Source organism: Ylistrum balloti, unplaced genomic scaffold (genome assembly GCF_031769215.1).
Source record: "Ylistrum balloti isolate Yb309-2 unplaced genomic scaffold, AGI_CSIRO_Ybal_v1 Utg370026, whole genome shotgun sequence".
Classification (NCBI taxonomy): Eukaryota; Metazoa; Mollusca; class Bivalvia; order Pectinida; family Pectinidae; genus Ylistrum; species Ylistrum balloti.
Window position 1 is genome coordinate 488,878 of NW_026782091.1, and position 23,445 is coordinate 512,322.

A 23,445-nucleotide genomic window follows, 5' to 3' on the forward strand; every position below is an offset into this window, starting at 1 on the left:
TATTTGTAACTTAGTCTTTTATAACGTAATACAGATTGAACATATCAATTCACTGTTCTTGATTGCTTCTTGTGATCATGCATACATTGCACACATTTACGAAAGTGACGAACTCAATTATAACATCCACAAACAACGACCGACACCTGGGAAGAATTACCAGACAAAAACGTGCCAACCATGTGTAACCCAAATGTCCACTTTACTTTATTGTGTATGAGCATCGTAGGAAAAAATACATTTTGAAGAATATATATGGGACACACAAAAATAAGTAATGTGCGCTAATAGACAACCTGTTGATCAAACTTGGAAAAGCATCGTAAACAGATTTTTAAAAATTAAAATATTGACATTTTATAATGGCGACGAAATATACAACAAAATAAAATACAGTAGAGTAATTCATGACGGAGTGGTTCCATACTGAGGATAACCAATGTTTAAAAGCGCACGAAGCAAAGTAAATAATGGCTTACTTCAAAATAGACTCTCTGTAGCAGTATTTTTGATATCTCTTAGGATTCACTTAAATACTGAATCACAAATCTATTTTGATGAAGTGTTCCATCGAATTCAGTCTTTCACAGTGCATAACGTTGGCAAAATCTACATATAGATATAATAGATTTGCGCTGATATTTACTTTCTATATAAATAATCTTATTGCTTAATTGACGTTGTCTGTTCTGTGTTCAAACAAAGTTGCAATATCAGAGCATTAAGAGACCAAACCAATAGTAGCTTTGCTCAAGTCAGTGACTGTTGATATGAAAAGTAATTAAATCTACTCTCTATCTTTCATGGATTTGGCTTGGCTTCCTACAAACATAAGGTAAGTAGATAAATGTATAATTCTATTGATTTTACCTTTAAATTACCATACAATGAAATAATATTACAATATATGCTAATTAGGTACTTGTGAGACGAAGACTTATTTTTCGTCTTCGCAACAACGTATGTACACACACATATATACATGTATATGTATTAAGTATGATAGCTTACAGTCAGTTTCGGAATTCTTTTGATTATTGTATCAGAAATATGAGTGAAAACCGACGGCTTCCGAAACATAGACAAATTACACCTGTCTCAAGGAGCAAACAACACAAGTCTATGTCATGATTTTATGTATATTACTCCAGTGTGACTATGTAGCACAGAAGTAGTTCAACATCCCCTAGAGTGTAGAATATAAGGGAGAATACTACAGACATTCGTATATTTTAACAAAAGTATTGTTAGCATAGTAAAACTATGATGAAAATACCACTTAACAAATAAATCAAAACGTTTATTAATTGAAAGCAAATGACCTAGTCTGTCGATTCTGACTGTTTACCTTTTTGCATAAATGTAAAACATGTTGTCAATTTATTATAACATTAGAAATACAAAAATCTTTTGTGTGATGCACTGGAAGACAATGATTATGCATTTAGATGTATACATTACTTAAAATGTTGACCGTACCATACAGACACTGGCTACTTCGAGAGGAGGACAGTGACTGTAAACAATAGTTACTGCTGTCCTGTAAATCAACCATCACATCTCCGGTTCTTATCTGTCAAGGTGTGCGCCGAGGAGCAAGTTATCATCAGAGAGGCACTTCTCGTCTCCGTAACAAGCACTCACAGTACTGTAATTATACAGTATTACTGAAGGGCTAAGTGGGGAGGTTATCCTACTTTAATCCAGTCGTCTCCATGGAGTGGGCTTCAGTCGATAGCCATTGAGTGGACAAGGGCTACCTCCGCTAACATATGGGAGAATTAATGTATACAACTGTTATTTATATCAGAAAATGGACAGACCATAGCGATTAGTAATGTAAACAGATATTGTTCTCATCTCTCGTCTAGTTTGTGTGGACACCTACCTCACTCTACCAGATTTCTGGATTTATCCTGTCTGGCAGGAGTATTCGACAAGGCAAAAATATTAATATTCATTAAGTGGTTTTGAAGATATTGAATTTCATTTCATACTACGATTGTCTACCTCTTTTGAAATTATCTTACCTTTCACGATTGAATTTTACAAAAACGCATGGGGATGCAAAAGTTTCGAGCAATGGACGATGGAGAGGATGAGGGAACAAGCAAAGTCAGTGTTAATAAGCGTCTTCTATACTTTTTGTTAGGTTTATTGATAGTGGTGCCAATTACTGTTGGGGTACTTGTGTGGTACCTAGCACCACCGAGGTCATGTGACAATTTACCTAATGTAGAAGGAGACAGTGCTGCAAACACAGAGCCAGAAGTCACTTCCGCCATCACAACCACGAAAGTGCCAAACTTTGAAAGTGAACCGTGGAAAAATCTTCGCCTCCCTCGGTATATAATACCCGTGCACTATGAAATAACATTATATCCTGATATTTACGACGGGAATGGATGGTTTTACGGAAACGAATCGATTGAAATCCGGATCACTAAAGATACATCGTATATATTGATTCATTTTAATTACATGAACATCACCAAGACAAATCTGAAGGACAATTCCACTGGAGCTACCATACCAATAAAACGAACATTTTCGTACGAAGAAAACCAGTTCTGGGTAATCGAAACGGTATCACCTGTGCTGAGTGGTGCTGTAGTTCGTTTGGAGACTCAGTATGACGGCTCTCTCACCCGGTCCATCGTGGGATTATACAAGAGTCGATATGTGAATTCAATCACTGGAGAAACTAGGTAAGAAAAACATTGAAATACATGGAAATTGTCTAAGATTTGAATTACTTAATTACTTAATAAGTTCATTTACAACTTAACTGGAATAAAATATTGATGTTGGGGCCTACATGTGCTGAAGCAAATCCCAAACTGACTAGTTTAGCATTCTTTCTGTAAATTTGGGATTCCTGGTTTCTCTTGTTTTAACCGCATTTCATTTGCTGTTCATGTGTCCGCTGACTTTAAGAAGGACCGTATTGATCACACACGAGAGAACAACACATTTTAGTACGACAAAGATTATACAAAAGACACACAAGTGAATAGCACCTTTTAATGATTTAGTGTTAGATTCAGTGGAGCCAAACAATGAAAATAAGTTAAAGTGCAGCCGGATATGAATTAAACCGCATCATTGAGCTATTTCGTAATCCATGTGCACTAGCAGCTACTTAAACATATGTAGCCGTCAGGGCTGATCACCTTTGACATTAATAAAAACCATTATTTTGAATTTAAAAAACCGTTCAGTAAGTCAACAACACATTACTCCGCCGACGGGGTTTTCTCATTTATCTTGTCAGTTTTGAAAACCGCATTGACATCAGTGATATCATATTGTGACGTAAACACATAAATTCTCAATAAAGCAAAGTTACATTCCATGAAAGTTGAATGCACCTACAGACTTTGATGCATCGTGAAATATATGGAAGAACATTATGAATCCGTCTAGTTTGATTAAACGTATTTGATCTAGCATTTGCTTTCTACATATGTTATGTGTTTTTTGTACAATCTTTGAGATAGTAGGTGGTAGACACTGCTGGTGACTTTAAAGTCCCCGAGGTTTGCCGTAACCCCAAGTTTTAATTCATTCAAATGGTGGCACGGTTCAGAATATACACATGTACTTGATGTTGTTCTAAAATTATATGAGATATGAAAATTACGAAATCTATTTAATTCTGGTGATGGATTATGGATTATGACTTCAAAAATTAGGCCCTTAGCATCACTGACGAGTCCTAGAAGGTAGAAACAAGTGTATGATGTAACATCACTGACGAGTCCTAGAAGGTAGAAACAGCTGTATGATGTAACATCACTGACGAGTCCTAGAAGGTAGAAACAAGTGTATGCTGCAGTGTGATTCATTGTTTGACTTTACTATTTCTAATTCTGAAATATCAAACGGTGCTATTCATTTGTGTGTCTTTTGTACAACTTTTGATATGTTTATAGGATATAAATAACTAGTCTTGCACGATCTATGGAGTCAAGATATCAATCAAAGAAAAAAACAATTAGAAATTTAAATCCTGAGATGAATGAGCTAACAAGCCGTGGAATAATAACAAAAGTATTTATATCCAGACAGAGGACGTCAGTGCATCTGCATGAACAAACATTCTTGATTAAACTGTAAACTCGTTAGAGCATCATTGTGAACATCACATTTGACTGCAATATGGGTATAATTATTTTGTAGTTTCATCATACTTTAAAACTAAATATATGTTAATATTCACGAGTCGCTTGTCTAGTACAATATGAGAAAAATAATCAGACACATGATGTGCATTTAAATGTAAAGCATTTACACTTAAATGCACATCGTGTTTTTGATTATTATTCTCATATATTGAACCGGACACTGAACTGTAGTTTTTTCATTATATTTATATATATATGTACAATGTATGTGATATCTTTAGGGGTGTTTTAAACATCCCTACTAACATGATAAAAAATGTAACATACAACTTACAGTTAGTCCTTAATCTGGTCTCCATTTTGTATGTTCCAGTATATTTATTTAATTTTGACGTCTCTCGATCTTGTTCCCGTGTTCATGAATTTATGAAATGTTTAATAATTTCCATCAGATATCGGTGAAATTTTATGTATTGATTTATTTTTCAAGATTCTAGATTTTGTTTTCAATTTTTTTTTCTCTCTAATTGGCGATAACTCCATTGAATATCACGTGACAATTTATAAAATTATACTACTAACACTAGTCTAATTTGTGTGTTTAATATTTTCTTTATCATACTTTTTACAATTTATTCAAAGCGAGGGAAAATGATAGTTGTTACATAATAAAAAATGTAATATAATTTCGTTTTAGTATGAGTTTGTAAAGCATGAAAGCGCGCATTGACCAAACGGAATATCAAACGGCGAAGAACGCATTAATAATTGTGCTGATGACGTTTTTCATGGATGATGAGGATACTTTTGTGTACCATTGTTACAGTTCATTTATACGTGTACATACTATAACGGATATACATTAAAAATATTCCGGGAGCAAAATTAATTAAAAATTAGAACTGGCAAAAGACAAAGACGTGGAATATTATATGATGTTAATGCTTGTGTTTACACTTAACAACATTTCAACCTTGACCTCCAAGTTTGTATAACAATACCACCAGAATAAATGAGAACGTTTGTATTAATAACTTCTGTCTGTTCTATGTAAATACAGCTTGATAGATGTAACTATTTTCTATGTGTATATATACAAGTAGTATAAATGTTTATTACGAAATGTCGTGGCAGAGAGGCGTAGTATAAATAAAATAGTATGAATCTGAATAATATCGTTTATATTTTGATATTACAGAATTAGTTATTAATAGGTCACCAACTATAAACAATTACACCTCTCCTTATAAACCATTGTCATTATGGTCGTTCAGACACGCCCCATTCTACATCAGATATAAACCGGAAGTTGTCTAAGTGTTTTAGACAGACACACAAATTATACAAATAGAGAGAGTGGAAATATTGAACTACTTATACTTCAAAAAAGGAAAATGATAGCCGTGCCATTTTTTTTTTCGGTTAAATCTCGAAAAAAAGACGCAGCTTATTTTCTTTAATAGTAAGCTAATGTAGGTTTTAGTAAAGAACAACTACAGGTTTATTTTCAGGATAGGCTTATTTTTAATTTTGAGGGTAGTTGTATACTTATCGTCATTTTGAAAAAGTGAATTCTGTATTTTTTTTTAACGCAGAGTTATCTGCTCTTGCGTACAGGAAGTGACTGTTACGTCATTATTTTGCATGAGAAAGTTACTTCGTTTTCTCACGACGTTACTCTCACAAATAAATGACGTATCAATCTGAAAAGGGCAGATAAATGTACATGAGTGCATATCACAAGTTCTGCAAGAATGGATCTCTTGATGAATATTACTAAGAATAAATCACATGATTGAGGTCTTGATTTAATTTGGTTTCTCACTGTTATTTTTACTAAAATAAAGAAATTTTCATTTTCAGGCAGTGGAAGGTTAAAAATTGTAGCAGTCTACTAAATCTGTGCTGCTAAAAATACAATAATGCCATATTTTGATTTATTCAATAATTATTATATCGTCTTTTTCTTTATCAATTTCTATACTGGTAGTTTTATAGAGTCTAATCTGAGTAGAATGTGATATATTATAAATTGTTGCATGGCATTTTTTTGTTATCCAATCAAGTTTTCAGTTTTTATGACACACAGACACGTTTTATCTTAAGTAATCAGAGTTCACAGTTAATATTAGCTAAAAGGGTAGGATTTTGATGTGTTCTACCTTTCAGATATTTTTATTGAAAAATGTGGTTATCAGATATTTTGGAGCTAGTGTACTTCCCCGGCTAGGTTCTGATATTTCTTTAGATCGGTACAAAGACTCCTAGCTTCCATTTTCGACATGTCTTGTGTTTTAATGACACGTTGGTCAATACTATCCGACAGATACCTTGCAACATCCAAATTTGAGCCAGTTGATGCTCGGCGCGCATTCCCGTCCTTCGACGAGCCGAATGTCAAAGCCCAATACACCGTTCACCTCGTTCATCAGCCTGGGTACACAGCATTGTCTAACATGCCGGAAGTGGTAGGTATGCCGGAAGAAACAATGTCATGCGCAAAGGATGAACACATAATATAAAGTTTAGAATAAAATTATAGTTTATTTTCAGTAGTAAAGAGTTTCCAAGAGATAAATGAATATGAAAACTTAATACGGATTAAATATTTCTTTAATTGCTCATTTAGAAATAGAAAAGAAAGACCTCTCTGATGAATCACGGAAGAAAATTAAAACTTTTATATTGGCGTTTTTAGAATGATTAATATATTTTTTTCCCTTCAAAATTTTAATCATATTTTATTTTGACACGATGGTGGAAGACTTGCTTTTTAGGTGTTTGCTCCGTTTTGAATATTAAATCTGTCCAAAACCACTAGACAATCTTATCAAATATTGAATTGTCCTACCCCTCTTTCGTCTTAAAATCTTAGGTAATTATAACTATGATATTAATTTTGTCTCTGCTCTTATTTCTTGTTTGTTTTGATGGCAGGTAACAGTGCCTTGGTCCGAGGATTCTAGCTTGATGATAACGTCATTCCAGAGATCAGTTGATATGAGTACCTATCTTGTCTGCTTCATCGTCTGTGATTTCCGATATCTAGAGTCAAGGACCAAATCAGACATTCCTGTACGTATACTCTTCATAAACAGACATTCCCCACATAATTGGCTTGGTGCCCAATTCGCCAATGAAATAGTTTTGAATATGTCACCAATTGTATATACTCTCGAGCGTTTTCATTGGCTGCGCCAGTCAGAAATCGATTGTGATGTCATAATATGGACAATGACGTTGCGTCGTGAATAAGGAATGGCACAACAAAATGACTGAGTCTCCACATTTTTGCTTTACAACCTATCGAACTGTAATATGTGATATAAATACCTTTAATTTGTTTCATTGCATACATGGGATGAACTTTGACTCGTTTAATGTCCTATATGTACTTGTATCTAACACTTCATCGTATACCCGATATTCTTGATCTGAGGCCTTGTCAACATACCGTAAAGTAACATGAAAACTATACATGTAATCCTAGTCAGATAAAAGTGACTGAGTAAGTAGGTGTACATGTTAACTTACCTGCACCCTTTGTTGAAAAAGTAGTAGAGTTTTCGCATTTCAGTCTTTGCTTTTAAAGCGACGTCAGGTTAAAAAGATTTTTAAAACTGATTAAAATATATATATATATATATATATTTATATATCAAGTGTATCATTTTATGAACAATGACAGTTGGTTTTCGATACCCATAAAGAGGTTATTCAATAATTTCAAAAATCCATATCTGTTGATCATCTGTCTGGATATGTAAATTTTGCGTCAAAGATGATAACGATTGTGCCCAAAACACCTTCACCTGTAAACTAAAATGGCTCATCTCCTAAATCGGTTGGCGATTAATGTTATTTATTTCGCAATTCCAAATTGACTTAGAGTTATCAAATTACATTCGCCACACCCATACAAAATCCGTTGCTGAAAACCGGGATGTTACTGATAACGTCACTTATACTGTCGCTGTCATTTCTCCTCGCCATCACGTGTTCGTGTTTACCAAAACTATCGCGTGACGTTATCAGCGCTAAATTTGATAGGGGGTTGTCATTTTTCATTTAACAATACTCATATGATGACATTGAGCAAAAATGAAAAGTTTGAGATTTGGTTTATACATATTGTCACATAGAAAAAATAAATACAGATTTTAACGAGAGTAAGCATCCACGAAGTAATGTTAAATAATTCACCTCGAAAACATGGTTTTTCTGTGGCACTTAATTCTGTTGATATGGACTACTCACTTACTTCTCTAGTACTGTAAAAATAATGTCAGTGTTTTTTTTATTCTGAATCCTTTTTTGACATCTGAATTCATGGATGAAGAGTACAAACGAAAATAAAAAACCGACCAAAAATTACTGATAACAGAGTATCTCGTTAAAGATCCATCAGCTTTCTGTAGGTTCTACGTCAATCATTATTCAGGTGAGGACGTTCGCTACCCCAGACAGAGTTAACCAGACCAAGTTCTCTCTTGACCTCGCTGTTCATTCGATGGACTTATATGAAGAGCTTTTCAATGTGTCTTATCCTCTACCAAAACAAGGTCAGTTTGGTATTTTAAAAAACTAGCATATATACTGTTATTTAAATCAGAATGTCAACTTTTACGCCGTGAAATTAAGTAAGATATTTTAAAGCTTAAAGTGCAAAATAAAAAGATAAAATACAACCAGATAAAGTGTAATGAAACAAACGTGATGAGCATGTGTTTGTTTATTTGTTTGTTTGTTCTCGCTAAGGGTATTTGAAGCACGTATCTATTGATGATTGGGCCTTTCAATGGCACTTTTATAGTGATACCACACTGAAATGCCATAGCATATACACCCTAGTAAAACACTCCAAGTCATCGCTCCGATACTCGATTGATGCTGACTAACAATATTATTTAAGGCATTTCTTGTAGATTTGATAGCGATCCCTGACTTTGTGTCAGGCGCGATGGAACACTGGGGCCTGATTACATTCCGCGAAACTAATATGCTCTTTGACCCTGAAGAGGCATCGTCAGCCAATCAGCAACGAGTTGCAGTTGTAGTCGCTCACGAGATTGCCCACCAGGTATATTAAGTTATTTACTGTATATCTATAGTTCTGTATTAGCTGTCACGCTGCACGCGCTCAAAGTGATAACCTGGTTTATACGTACTATTCAGCAAGAAGTAGCTAAGTCGAAATGAATATTGATGATCATGTTTCGTTTAAAAAGTCCTAATTCGGGAAATGTTATGGTTATCCAAGGCTATGTTATACATATTATCCAGTAAGATGATATAACAACACTAACAAAAAAAAAAAAATGCACATAGGAATTATAATCTGTCAACAGTTCAATATATTAACGATGCAATCAATTCTTTAATCCTTTCTTCAAAAGCACTAATTATTATAATGTTATATCGACAATAAAGCTATTTATTATAATGTTATATCGACAATAAAGCTATTAATTATAATGTTATATCGACAATAAAGCTATTTATTATAATGTTATATCGACAATAAAGCTATTTATTATAATATTATATCGACAATAAAGCTATTTATTATAATGTTGTATCGACAATAAAGCTATTAATTATAATGTTATATCGACAATAAAGCTATTTATTATAATGTTATATCGACAATAAAGCTATTTATTATAATGTTGTATCGACAATAAAGCTATTTATTATAATGTTGTATCGACAATAAAGCTATTTATTATAATGTTGTATCGACAATAAAGCTATTTATTATAATATTATATCGACAATAAAGCTATTTATTATAATGTTATATCGACAATAAAGCTATTTATTATAATGTTATATCGACAATAAAGCTATATATTATAATGTTAAAGCGGCAATAGATATACTTATATTATAGGAAGTTTATTAACATCACCATCACAAAGACACCATATTTGTATAATTATTGGCCGTAAAATACAGTGACTCATTTTTTTGAATAATTTTTTGAAATCATACATTATTATAACATTAGAAATTTCGTTTCGTTCTTCATGTGATTATCGTTGGAATGCTACTTCCTTAACTCTAAAGTTAAAACAAAAAATATAACAGATGTAAAACTACTTTCAGTTTCCAAGTAAAATACCTTAGCGTTCGTAAAGGGTTTCTTGATATGGTATGTGTAGTAAGCGAAATGTGTTGTTATTTTTCCCAGTGGTTTGGAAACATCGTAACTATGGATTGGTGGGATGATCTCTGGCTCAATGAAGGTTTCGCCAGTTTCATGGAATATCTTGGCGCTGCCTCCTTCAAACCATCCTGGGACATGGTATGGCATTTTAGGAGTTTCTTGGAAGTAGAGGATCTACATATTTGTCCGATATCAGTGTGCATCAATGTGCATCAGTGTGCACATATCAATAACAAACTTATGTATGGAAGACAGACAAAGAGATTGAAGTATCTATCGATAACAAAAATGATTTTACGGTCATTGAAGTTTATATTCATATTTTAAAAAAACATAGATGTTAAAGTTTGTTTTTATTTTTTTTAAATGTAAGGTTATAGCATTCTTGTAAGTTATCACTGGACGTGGAAAGAGTTGATGTATGATAACTTGTCAACATGATGTTCAATGACGTCATGGTATTATTATGTGACGTAGGATGGATCCACAATTATGTATTCGTATGGAAAAGACAATGGAGTGCCCTGTAGTTTCATAATACAGAATATTAATTAACAAGTGCCCTTTATTGTTGTATCTATTCTTTATCTTCCTGTGTAGATGGAACAGTTTGTGACAGAAGATGCACAGCCAGTAATGCTCACAGACTCCGGAATGTCTTCTCATCCAATTATCGTGGAAGTTACAAGTCCCAACCAAATTAACGAAGTATTTGATAGTATTTCTTATAGCAAGGTATGGAAATTAAAAAAAAAAAAGATATATAAACCATCGACATTGATTTCACATTACAATGTATCATTTAAATGTTGTGATATTATGTAATATTTTCATCATTATTCTGTAGTCGCCCAACTTCCCCTATAGGCTTCAGAATACATAGGATTTCAGCCTGTTTTATGTTTTAAATGTTTACATCCACAGCTTTATTGTCATACCCTCTCTTCGCCTCCGTTAATAGAATGAAATTAGCGTGTAAGTGTTAAATATCCGCGTGCACACTACTCATATGTTCGTATCAGACAAAATTTTAATAATAATCTCCGAATTTTTCTACTAATAATCATATGTTTGAAATTGGTTGTATTTAGATAAATAAAAAAAACCTTCCGCTAACGGAAAATGATATACCGTATGGTGCTTCGAGCTGCCGATAGTAGAATCAACGGAAATTTTATCAGAGCTTCATTGCGAGAGAGATGCATATGAGTTCTGAAGCTAAAACCAAACAGACTGATACATTATATCATTATAAGTTTTTTTCATTGATAAAAGCTCTAAGGCATTGAAAAGTGCAAAGTGTAACTAATACTAGTGTTGTCCGATTTAGGAGAGACTGATCTACACTTAAAACATAAATCTCTCTCTCTCTCTCTCTGTCTTTCTCTCTCTGTCTCTCTCTGTCTCTCTCTCTCTCTCTCTCTCTCTCTCTCTCTCTCTCTCTCTCTCTCTCTCTGTCTCTCTCTCTCTCTCTCTCTCTCTCTCTCTCTGTCTATCTCTCTCTCTCTCTCTCTCTGTATCTCTCTCTCTCTCTCTCTGTCTCTCTCTCTCCGTATCTCTCGCTCTGTCTCTGTCTCTATCTCTCTCTCTGTCTTTCTCTCTCTCTTTCTCTCTCTCTCTCTCTGTATCTCTGTCTCTCTCTGTCTCTCTGTCTCTCTCTCTGTATCTCTCTCTCTCTGTCTCTCTCTGTCTCTCTCTCTCTCCATGTAATTTTGTATTTAAATATGTCGTTTTGTCTTGTCATTATGTATTTTGTTAAACTTTATCGGAAAAGGACTTAATATACCTGGGAAAACTCGTGCCCAATCCCATTGAAATTGTTCAATAAAATATATTTGAAAAAAAAATCTATAACGAATGTATCTGAATCAGAAGCTCCAGTGGTATTTTTCTCGTTTTGTATTTTCAGGGGGCGAGTGTCATTCGCATGCTGGAATCAGTCATGGGGAAAGACAAATTCTTTGAGGGTGTTGGAGTAAGTATACAGTTAAACAAAGCTGTCGTTTATGGTAGATGATATAGAGAATGTCAGTGTCTTTAAATATAAGCCGTATTTAGGCAAGGTTGAAGAAAGACAAAAGTGGCGAGCCGTTCCTAGTCAAAGTAAAACATATTCTAAGACACTAACCACGCATTCTACTTATCCTGCACCACTTACTGAAAATTCAGACTATCGAAACAATCTTTGTTTATCTGACGTTGACATTACCCGGAATTTTCGTCTGATGCCGCGCGTTAAAAGAATTGCTTAGCGCGGAAATATAGTTCTACATTTCAATAGATACAAAGCGCAGCTTTATGATTTTTTGTAAATAAACTTGTTTGATTTACCAAAAATAATCGTTTATTTAAACAGTCATCTATCTTTCTAAATGAAATATTTTAGTAAATCAAAAAGTAATTTTATTGAATTCATGCACTTGCTAAAATACAGCTCTTTTCTCTCACTGCCAACATATATGTGGCAAGTGTATTCCGACAATGCTAGCACCAGTTGCACGATAAATGCCGAGCTATCTTCCTACAATGGCGGTCATGTCCTCCCAGAAAAAATCACCATTTAATGGAAGGAAGCTAGAAGACTATTTGGGTGATAAAGAAAGAAAGCGACTTTATTGTACTTTGTTTATTGAGAATGTATAAAATTTCAACCGGTTGACCAGTTAGAATTAAGTTGTTATTGTTTTCTCTATGTTATGCGTCGCCAATAGATGACGTGCTGGTCTGAGATATGCACGTGCAAATTCATACCGCGTGTTACCTGTATACGTATCATTCAGGCGACACGGGTAGCAGCAGACAGACGTATTCCCTTCCCTCCTAAATTGTGTGGATTCATCATTGATATCATTTTAAATTAGTTATACGGGAAATAATTTGTAAATAATATTCACTTTTGATCAGTTAATCTATGTTTTTTTTCTTTGTTGTTCATGAATTGTGTTCTTATTTAAAGATAATTAGTTTAATTTAATCAGTCACAGTGTCTCTGTTGTAGTGAAAGATATTTTTTGTGTTTGTTTTTTTAAGACAATATGAGTATTCTACATTACCATATGTTATAGAATAGTTAGACTAGATTGTTTATCCTGGAACCGATTTCAATGTTTATCCCACAAGTGTTGAGCAGTTCATTGTGTTTTACAGAAATACCTGAAGAAGTTCGTGTGGGGTAATGCCAAAACTGATGATCTCTGGGCTGCGTTGGGTATGGTAGGTAGTCTTATATTAACGGGTATTACGTCAAATGTCATTTATGACGACACAATTCATCATAACAGTGTCATCTGTGACGACACGATTCATCATAACAGTGTCATTTGTGACGACACAATTCATCATAACAGTGTCATCTGTGACGACACAATTCATCATAACAGTGTCATCTGTGACGACACGATTCATCATAACAGTGTCATCTGTGATGACACGATTCATCATGACAGTGTCATATGTGACGACACGATTCATCATGACAGTGTCATCTGTGACGACACGATTCATCATGACAGTGTCATATAAGACGACACGATTCATCATGACAGTGTCATCTGTGATGACACGATTCATCATGACAGTGTCATATGTGATGACTAGAGAAAGCTTGACTATTGTCAACTCTGATGATAGGATGTAACATGATAACTGTCGTCTGGGATGACAGGAGACACAACGATTTCATAGTTGTTACTTTGATCATTTTTTCTTCCATATTTCATATCTACTTTATGATATGTCATTTTCGTTTAACAAACAATATTAAGTACTACCCTCTGTTGAAATCCAGATTTCGTTTAGGACACGCTCGGTACTGTAAACGGGTAAATATTCGCCCGGGTTTTCGTTCCTCTCATTTAAAACGATTTATTTACTCAAAGTGTTCATTTCGCTCTAAAATAGATAAAAATTGTTTCAGCTTTCACATTAATTTTCAGTCCGCGTTTTTTCCCATTTATTTTTCGTCCGATTGACAACTGCAACGAAAGTTTCCCTCAAGACGCTGAACAAATTTAATGGACTATGAAAGCATATGTAATGCTTTATTTCTCATCGTCCAATATATAATGTTCAAACAAATACAATGTTTAGACCCTGAACAAGGTACGCAAATATTACATACGAAAACCTTTTGTATGGTGATAATTCTTTAGATATAAAATCAAAAGAAGTTATTTGTAAGCATGTTCAGACCTATATTTTGTTGATAGTGAAAGATTTGCCTAAATGCAGGTCAATATATAGTGTCATCAGCTTAGTTGTCAACTTCTAATAACTTCTTTCTATGCTTCCGCAGGGAGAGCATATAGTCGCCGCTTTGTCTGTCCTACTTGTTCGTTCGTCCGTCCGTCATAATTTTATTTGGAGTATAATAAGATATTATTATATGTATCAACATAAGACTTCACAGGTGGATAGATCTTGATGGGGAGAAGTGCAGTGTACAAGAACCATAACTCTTTTTTGCATTAATATAGGAGTTATTGCCCTTTGTTATTTTCTATACTTAAATTTTGTTTCATGCGGGGAGCATAACCCGTTTCTGACGGCCCTTGTTGATTTCTGTTCCTTCTTATACACAAAAACTTTGTAAAACACACGATGTATTGGTCATTGTAAGGTCATTGCTACGCTTTGTATTTGTATACTTGTATTATGAAGAGGACATTGATAAGTTATAATAACTTGCGTCCGATCCTTTTGTTTATTATTTTACAATAAAATTGGTTTAAAGTCAAATAAACATATGTATTATCATCACTTATTGTTAGATTTCTTGTTGTCAGGCCGACGAAGCAGCCGGGCTATCAGTAAAGGCAGTTATGGACACATGGACACGACAGATGGGTTTACCATATGTCGACGTGACCTTCAGCTTCACCGAGAACAAGGTCACAGCTGTCCAGAAACGTTTCCTTGCCGACAGCTCTATGCAGTATAATGCTACGGAATCTCCTTACATGTAAGTTTTTCTTTACATCGTAGTAAACTTACTTCGTTTTAATTCTTCATTTCACAGAATTCTTATTTATCAAACACGTAATGGTATATTATATATAAGCCCAGATTCAATGAAATAAAGCATCAAATTAAGACAAACAATAAAACGTGTTTACAATACACGTATAGATGACATTTGAGATGATGACATAGAATTTAATATTTTAAGCATGACTATAGGAACTGTAAGCACACATATTTAATAAGAATATCACAGGGATAGAAGATACACGTTGTTAATGAAAAGAAATTATACAAACCAGAGCTTTCAATATATTAAAGGTACGTATTGAACTTGGGTGATGCTGGAATTGAGAGTATGACGCCCCGCACTATACATATGAAAAAACCTGTTTCTGTCTTAATATGGCCGGCAGACAGGGATTTAAGATAACTTCTCAAGTAGATAAATTCATTCGGGAATGGTTTATACCTATGTGTCAGTGGATTAAATGTTCCTGCCACTGACGTACGTAGTAGATGGTAAAGAATTGACAAACGTTTTGGCTGTATCATGCTATGTAAACTAAGGTAGAAAATAGTGTGAAGAGATGGGGAACAGATTATAGAAAAAACTATAACACACACACAAAATGGTTACGATGTACTGTAGTCGAAAATGTCACGAAACAGTAAGTTTGTACATGTATAAGTGTAGCATATGTGTATTATGGGATGTTTGGTTATGTTATACTAGATATTACATTCTATGTCAGATTATCTATGCTGTTTGAGCTTTGGGATCTACCAAGTTTCAATCAAAGTCCATCATAACGTTCCGGACAGAGACAGACAGACAGACAGACAAGTTGATTCCTATATACTAACTTGTTTGTTTGCGTGCGGTATCAGAAGCAAATGAAAAAAAAACCAACTGATATATAGCCGAAGTTTGATCTATAACTGTCAACAAACATTTTCACATTCACAAAAAAAAAAAAAAAAAAACCACACGTAAGAAAACGTTATCACATTCAGAAGAGACGCGTAAGGGACGCACATTTGTCCGGAACATCTGATCGCACGTTCAGTTTTTGTGAAAGTTCATCAGCAAACGAGTAAAGCAGGAAAAAGTGGGTCGATAACTAATCCATGTCACAATATAAACGTGTAAGGGTAGATAACTCCAAAGTAATAAATCAGCAATAATACAGTGTAGACAAAATAACACAAGCAATCAGTAACTAATTGTGTGTGTGTGTTTTTTTAATTTATCAAACACATAAATATGTTAGATACACAATTTATAAGCATTTTTAAGATTCATTCGAAAAGTGACACGGTTCAGAATATATTCAACTGTACGTGTTGTTCTTTTGAAATTACCAGATATGTGAAATAGGCTCTTCGCATCACTGACGAGTCCTAAAAGGACGAAACACTCTTATGGAGCATTTTCGTTCATTGTTTGGTTCTTATTTTTCAATCATAAATTCTTATCAAAATGTGCTATTCACTTGTGTGTCTTTTGTAACAGCTTGATATACTTTTTAATATTTTGAATGAAAATCAAGAAGTTGAGCGAATAAGAATTCACGGAAACAATACAATACCAGTTATACCGGCTCAAAAGATGATTAATATAAAATACACTTTTAAATTGCAGATAAAGATCAAAATGAAAACTCTAGGTAATCAACAAACAAGTTTTCAAATAAAGATTTAAAAGAAAACATATGTTTATATCAATACAACAAGAAAAATACCGACATGTCATCCTTACTGCTGTTTTCGTTCAGGTATAAATGGTACATCCACCTTGACCACGTGTCGAATACCGGAAGCGGAAGTCCTGTGTGGATATCTAAGAACGAAGACTCCGGTAAATTATTATATGGCACTATATCAAGTGTCTTCTTCTTCTTTCTTCTTCTTTCTTCTTCTTCTTCTTCTTCTTCTTCTTCTTCTTCTTCCTCTTCTTCTTCTTCTTCTTCTTCTTCTTCTTCTTCTTCTTCTTCTTCTTCTTCTTCTTCTTCTTCTTCTTCTTCTTCTTCTTTCTTCTTTCTTCTTCTTTCTTTCTTCTTCTTCTTCTTCTTCTTCTTCTTCTTCTTCTTCTTCTTCTTCTTCTTCTTCTTCTTCTTCTTCTTCTTCTTCTTCTTCTTCTTCTTCTTCTTTTTCTTCTTATTCTTCTTCTTATTCTTATTTCTTTCTTTCTTTCTTTCTCTCTTTCTTCTTCTTCTTCTTCTTCTTCTTCTTCTTCTTCTTCTTCTTCTTCTTCTTCTTCTTCTTCTTCTTCTTCTTCTTCTTCTTCTTCTTCTTCTTCTTCTTCTTCTTCTTCTTCTTCTTCTTCTTCTTCTTCTTCTTCTTCTTTCTTCTTCTTCTTCTTCTTCTTCTTCTTCTTCTTCTTCTTCCTTGAATTCTTCCTCTTCTTCTTCTTTCTTCTTCTTCTTCTTCTTCTTCTTCTTCTTCTTCTTCTTCTTCTTCTTCTTCTTCTTCTTCTTCTTCTTCTTCTTCTTCAATGTCTTCTTCTTCTTCTTCTTCTTCTTCTTCTTCTTTCTTCTTCTTCTTCTTCTTCTTCTTCTTCTTCTTCTTCTTCTTCTTCTTCTTCTTCTTCTTCTTATATACTTCTTCTTCTTCTTCTTCTTCTTCTTCTTCTTCTTCTTCTTCTTCTTCTTCTTCTTCTTCTTCTTCAACCCTGTTTGAATTATGGGGTCAACAGAGCAATATCAGACAACAAAAAATAATATATATTTATATATCTATATGTTCCACCCTCCAGTACAATGTGATCGACTTATAGACCTTTTCGCTCGTGTAATAATTTGCTTACGAAATCCACTTCAGTGCCATAACCCGTGTTAAATATGTATGTTTGTCATTTCGTTGACATATGAATTCGCGCATTTATAGTATCCACAAATTCCACGAAAATGACGCTCCCACGAATATTACTTATTTTACTGCAAGATAAATGATCACAGGTCAGTTTTTTTTTTATAAAAAAGAAAAGTCTTTTTATCATGAATATTTGACTCGATTTTATCCATGTTACACATGGTTTTCACAGTTGAGTTTGAAATACATGCCAACCCACAGATGAACCAGTCAGTATGGTTCAAATTCAACGTAAACCAGACAGGGTTCTACCGCGTGAATTACCCAACAAACCTGTGGATGAGGTTTGCTACTATGTTGCAGAACGGAGATATCCAGGTGAGAGTTCATTAAAAAAAACAAAAATCCAAATTAATATCGATCAGACATAAATTCGAACCTTGTCGACATTAATTGCTTTCAAAACCTTTTTGTCCCTTAAGAAATGAATTGCTTCTATCTGTAGCTATGTTGTTGGTTGCAAACTTCTGATCTTCATTAGTAACCTATTATTGGAATGGAAAATCTGTGGTTTAGTCTAATGTGTTAATTTACATAATCTAGACATGGAGTCAGTATTCACATTGGAAGTTGACTGTTGTTTGTTGTTATTATTATTGTTGTCGTTGGTATTGTTTTATGTTGTGTACCAAAAATTCCGTCTCTTTTTATGAAAGTGCATATATGACCCTTAAGTGAACTAACGTTGTCGGGTTTCAGGAACTTTCTAACGTTGACAAAGCTGGATTGATAAACGATGCTCTCAATTTTGCACGTGCCGGTCAAGTTTCGTATGACGTTGCACTTAGCATGACGTTGTACCTGGACAAGGAGTTCAACCATCTCCCATGGGAAAGCGCTTACACCGCCTTCGCCTACATCTCCTCCATGTTCCAATATGGCGGATCATTCGGGCCCTGGAGGGTTAGTGTGCATAGAGGAAGAAAGCCCAGTTAATATTTAGAAAAAAACAATGTCTATATAAAGCATTGGATAAGTAATCGGCTATAATGATATATGCATATAATTTAATCATAAGAAACATGATATCACTCCATAACGTAAAACATTGACGTCATTTTGTACCGTCTCGTTTGACTGGCCTATATTTTATTCTAACTGTTAAAAGAATTTCAATTTGTAATTTAATTAAACGGGAATTATTTCATCGTTTTTATTTTAATGCGCAATAACACACACACACACACACACACACACACACACACAAAAGGTATGCACTTCTAGTGAGAAACCACTTTTCGATTATTATTTTTTATTTACCATTCTGACTCAATATTATACAATATTATATGAAATAACGATTAAAGTGAATTCTTAAACAGAAAAGAAATGTTCTATGCAGTAAACATTATTTTATGATAAGATTTTGGGTATTTTTATTTTATTAGATAGTCCACCATTAATGTAAGTAATCAAACTTATCAGACCAATACATGTCTTGGCACTGTTCCTATTCAGCAGTGTTTATTTCATTATTCAAGAATTGTCAAATGTGATTATTTTGAACAGGAATATGTCGTGATGAAATCCAAGCCCGCTTTAGAGCAGCTAGGCTGGGCTGATACTGGCACACACCTTCAAAAGTGAGTCTTACAACAGTCTACTTTGATCAGGGGAGATAACTGCGACCATTTTAACTGAAAGTCAAATACGATATCATGTTCATGAGCAACGGTTTAAAAATTCATTGTCAATATAATTCGATATTCAAGAAATATCTTGAAGAACTTAAAAGTTAATATTACGATAAACAGTAAACGTTGATACTTGATAATTTCATTTTCGCGGAAAAATATTTTCGATTTATTTTCAAATGTCATGTATAAACATTGCATCAAATAATTGAGTTTGTCATCAAACAATATTTAACTTAATACTTCGTTACCAAAAGTGGCATGTTTTGTATTGGTAACTACGAATTCATGCAATATGGAGTGTATATGAAATTCGTATGACTGTCTGTCGTTTGCCTAATTGTTTGCCTGTAAGGACACGAGTCCACCATAATTATATTTTATGAAGAATGTTTACCGTCTACTTTTACAGATTGATGCGAATGAACCTGATCGCCTTGACATGTGGTCACTCTGATTCGGACTGCTTAGATAATGCCACTGTCCTGTTTAGAGCTTGGCTGGACAATGGTCAAGTGTAAGAGAAATTCTCACTCGTAATGAACCCATTTCTATCATATCTTAAATACTTGCATATTGTACCATGAATATACTTTAACCGTTTATGATAAAAGATGAGCAGTTATTAGTTCCAATATGGTATTAATACACCTAGCCTTGCTATAGCATCACTATCTAAATCACCAATGTGTTCATTGTTTTTAGTATCCCGCCAAATCTTCGTCAACTGGTGTACAGATATGGTATGGAGAATGCAGGTACTGATGAAGACTGGAATGCCATGTGGGATAAATACACTACTGAGACTGTTCCCCAAGAAAAAACCAAACTGTTGTATGGTCTGTCTCGGACAAAGAAAGTTTGGCTACTATCGAGGTAAAAAGTGATGACTGACTCCCCAAATTTCCGTGTGGGCAGGTTAATTATTGTGCTATTAACATTCTCTGAAATGTATTTACTTACAACTTTAACCAAGTTAAATATCGTTTGCCTATACTTTATTTTTTCTTTCGTCTTCCCTGCTCTTTGATATTACTTTCAAATACTTACAACAGAAGACTCTTACAGATACACGTTGAAGAAGGTTATCGGAAATTCATGTTCGTGATCAATGGTGTTCTGTTTCTCTGTGCCAAAAAGAGGCTGTGATCTGTGCATGCTTATCACTGGTGGCGATTTGCTGTTTATTCACGTGGAAAATATATATTTTAGTGAACATTACACTTCCGCGTTACATGTTGACAATGGTCTTTATATAAGCACAGAAACATTAACCGGTTTTTACTCCACGAACACATCACCTTGATACCATTGTTTAACTCTGTACATTACGTTAATTAAAACCTTAACTACACAAAATGACAATGTAACATGAAAAATATTTACAGAATTATACAATTCATTTTTCTATATATTGCTTGTATATGCTTCAGTATGTTTTCTTGTTTACACAGGTACCTGGGAATGACGAAGAATGAATCTTTGGTACGGACTCAAGATTTCTTTACCGTCCTTGTATATATTTCCGGAAATCCAGTCGGCCGAAGTTTAGTGTGGAACTGGGTCCGTGAGAACTGGCATTACCTCGTTGACAGGTGCGAATACCTTTATCAAAGCATGATCTGTTAATCAAGCCATTGAAATTTCATTTCTTAATTCTATACACCAAATCAAATGTTGCAAAGTCGAAGTAATATAAATTCACAGTCTAGTAATTTTCAATTGAAAAAAAAATATATATTCACGTATTTCAAGTAAAAATGAAACTATCTCTTAATATTGCATGTAGGCTTTTAGATTTTATTTTTAGATTGCCATACTTATTCCTTCTTAATTAACAATACCTTGTTTATTAGAAGTGAAATAACGAGTCAATATGAATATTCCGTAAACGATAACGAAGGGAAACATTCGTTTCTTCATTTTTTGAATAAGTTGGTTTTTAAGTTGAATATGTTTTTTAATGTTAAAACACCAATTTCACTATGTCCTCAAAGGATATTCAATTTTCATAACGAACAATAAAAACAAAGATAACAGTACCGTGAAGAAGAACGACTGAAAATGAAACACAGACTTTTGACTTTATATTAGGGTTTAAAAACTACCTGTACATGATATTTACATTGTGTTCTATTTGAAGGTTCACGTTGTACTCACGATCACTAGGAAGACTGATACCACGTGTTATACGAACCTTCAATACGGAATTCCAACTCGAAGAGGTCAGTATATGTTTTCCTTATTTATTTATTTATTTATTTATTTATTTAAAACAAACTTCAAGTTTATACTTGTGACCTCTATTATCTCAGTACTGAGGTGCGCGAAGAATCGCCTTGTGGGATGAGACGAGAAAAAAATAAACTTTGGCAACAGGTGACTCCATACCTTTTCAGTTTCGATCCGGTAATCAAATCTCTGTGGTATTTGTGAAAGGAAAAATATGAATTATTAATCTACTTTTTGGATATAATTGTATTTTGTTGTTGACGTGTATTTAGTTAGTAGGGGCTTCAAAATATGTACTTATATTCATTTTAGATTGACTATTACAAAATATGAGTACTTTGTTCTCACGTGTTTCATATACAGTAATTACACTTAGATCGCAGGATTTCGTAAACCTCGAAAACAGTACTTTCTGATTTTTTGTCGTATTTTTTCTGAAATTAGTGCAATTATCATCAAACTTCGATATGTCGAAAAATAAAAAAAAATCATCACCTTCTTGAGTTTTTTAATACTGACCTATAGATATCACAATGCTGTAATGGAACTAAATTTATTTTTGTCTGATCTAATTTCAATCCGTTTACTTGTATTTGCATATCAAAATGGAAAACATACAGGTGTTTGATCTAGATGTATACGTTAAAGCTGTTTTCATTTCCATGTTGATATATTTGCTAAAATAACATTCTCTCGTTTTCTCGATTACACGATTATACCAGTTATTTGCAGTTCTGATTAGCTAGTATTTATTTCAGGTGCTCGACTTCATAAAGAAACACCCGGATGCTGGAGCTGGTGCAAGAACACGTGACCAGGCTTTGGAAACAATCCGCCGAAATATAGCGTGGATGGAACGCTACAAACCAGTCATTACAGAATGGTTGTGTCATCAGGTGAAATGTTGAGAAATAAAACAGAAAGAATATTTGGAATGTAAAATTTTAAGTCTAAAATTGTTAAACACTTTATTTATTTCTCGGTATATGTGACTTGCATTCTTATTTGTCCCAAGACGTGTTGATATCAGAAGGACATAGATACATGTATAAACTTAAAGTATGAAGTGTTTCGACTTACATCAACGAAAAACGAATTACTAAAATGTTTGTTGTAATAAATAGGGTGTTGTTCTGTTGTAAATTCACCTTAAATGTGTTTGAATGTAATGGATATAAAAAAAGATGACACAAAATCGACAGTTTTTTTTAAATGTAAATATATGTAAATATTGAGCCCAGGAATAAAAATGAGGGTAAATGAAATATGTTTTTGTTTGTCGAGGATCGTCAAACGTTGATTGTAGTAGTGAAAGCAAATTCTGATCTGCATGAGTAAAGATAGAACATTTAATTGTAAATGAAACGTTTCTTCTACCGAATTTCCTTGGTATAAAATGTACACATTGTTCATAATATGTGTTTGAGAATTAAAAAGACATATTGAGTGA

General features: G+C 33.7%; 1 protein-coding gene across 1 annotated transcript; it reads left to right on the top strand.

Annotated features, from left to right (window-relative positions):
- Window positions 1-1,679: 1,679 nt before the first annotated feature.
- On the top strand, window positions 1,680-23,445 carry LOC132548769 (glutamyl aminopeptidase-like). The gene is made up of 19 exons (XM_060212657.1): window positions 1,680-2,708; window positions 6,454-6,595; window positions 7,065-7,202; window positions 8,569-8,689; window positions 9,053-9,207; window positions 10,321-10,434; window positions 10,897-11,031; window positions 12,206-12,271; window positions 13,444-13,509; window positions 15,081-15,256; window positions 17,034-17,116; window positions 18,302-18,447; window positions 18,829-19,032; window positions 19,639-19,712; window positions 20,176-20,280; window positions 20,469-20,639; window positions 21,218-21,358; window positions 21,907-21,988; window positions 22,754-23,445. The coding sequence occupies exons 1-19, from the start codon at window positions 2,059-2,061 to the stop codon at window positions 22,901-22,903; spliced, it is 2,919 nt and encodes a 972-aa protein (XP_060068640.1). The 5' UTR covers window positions 1,680-2,058; the 3' UTR covers window positions 22,904-23,445.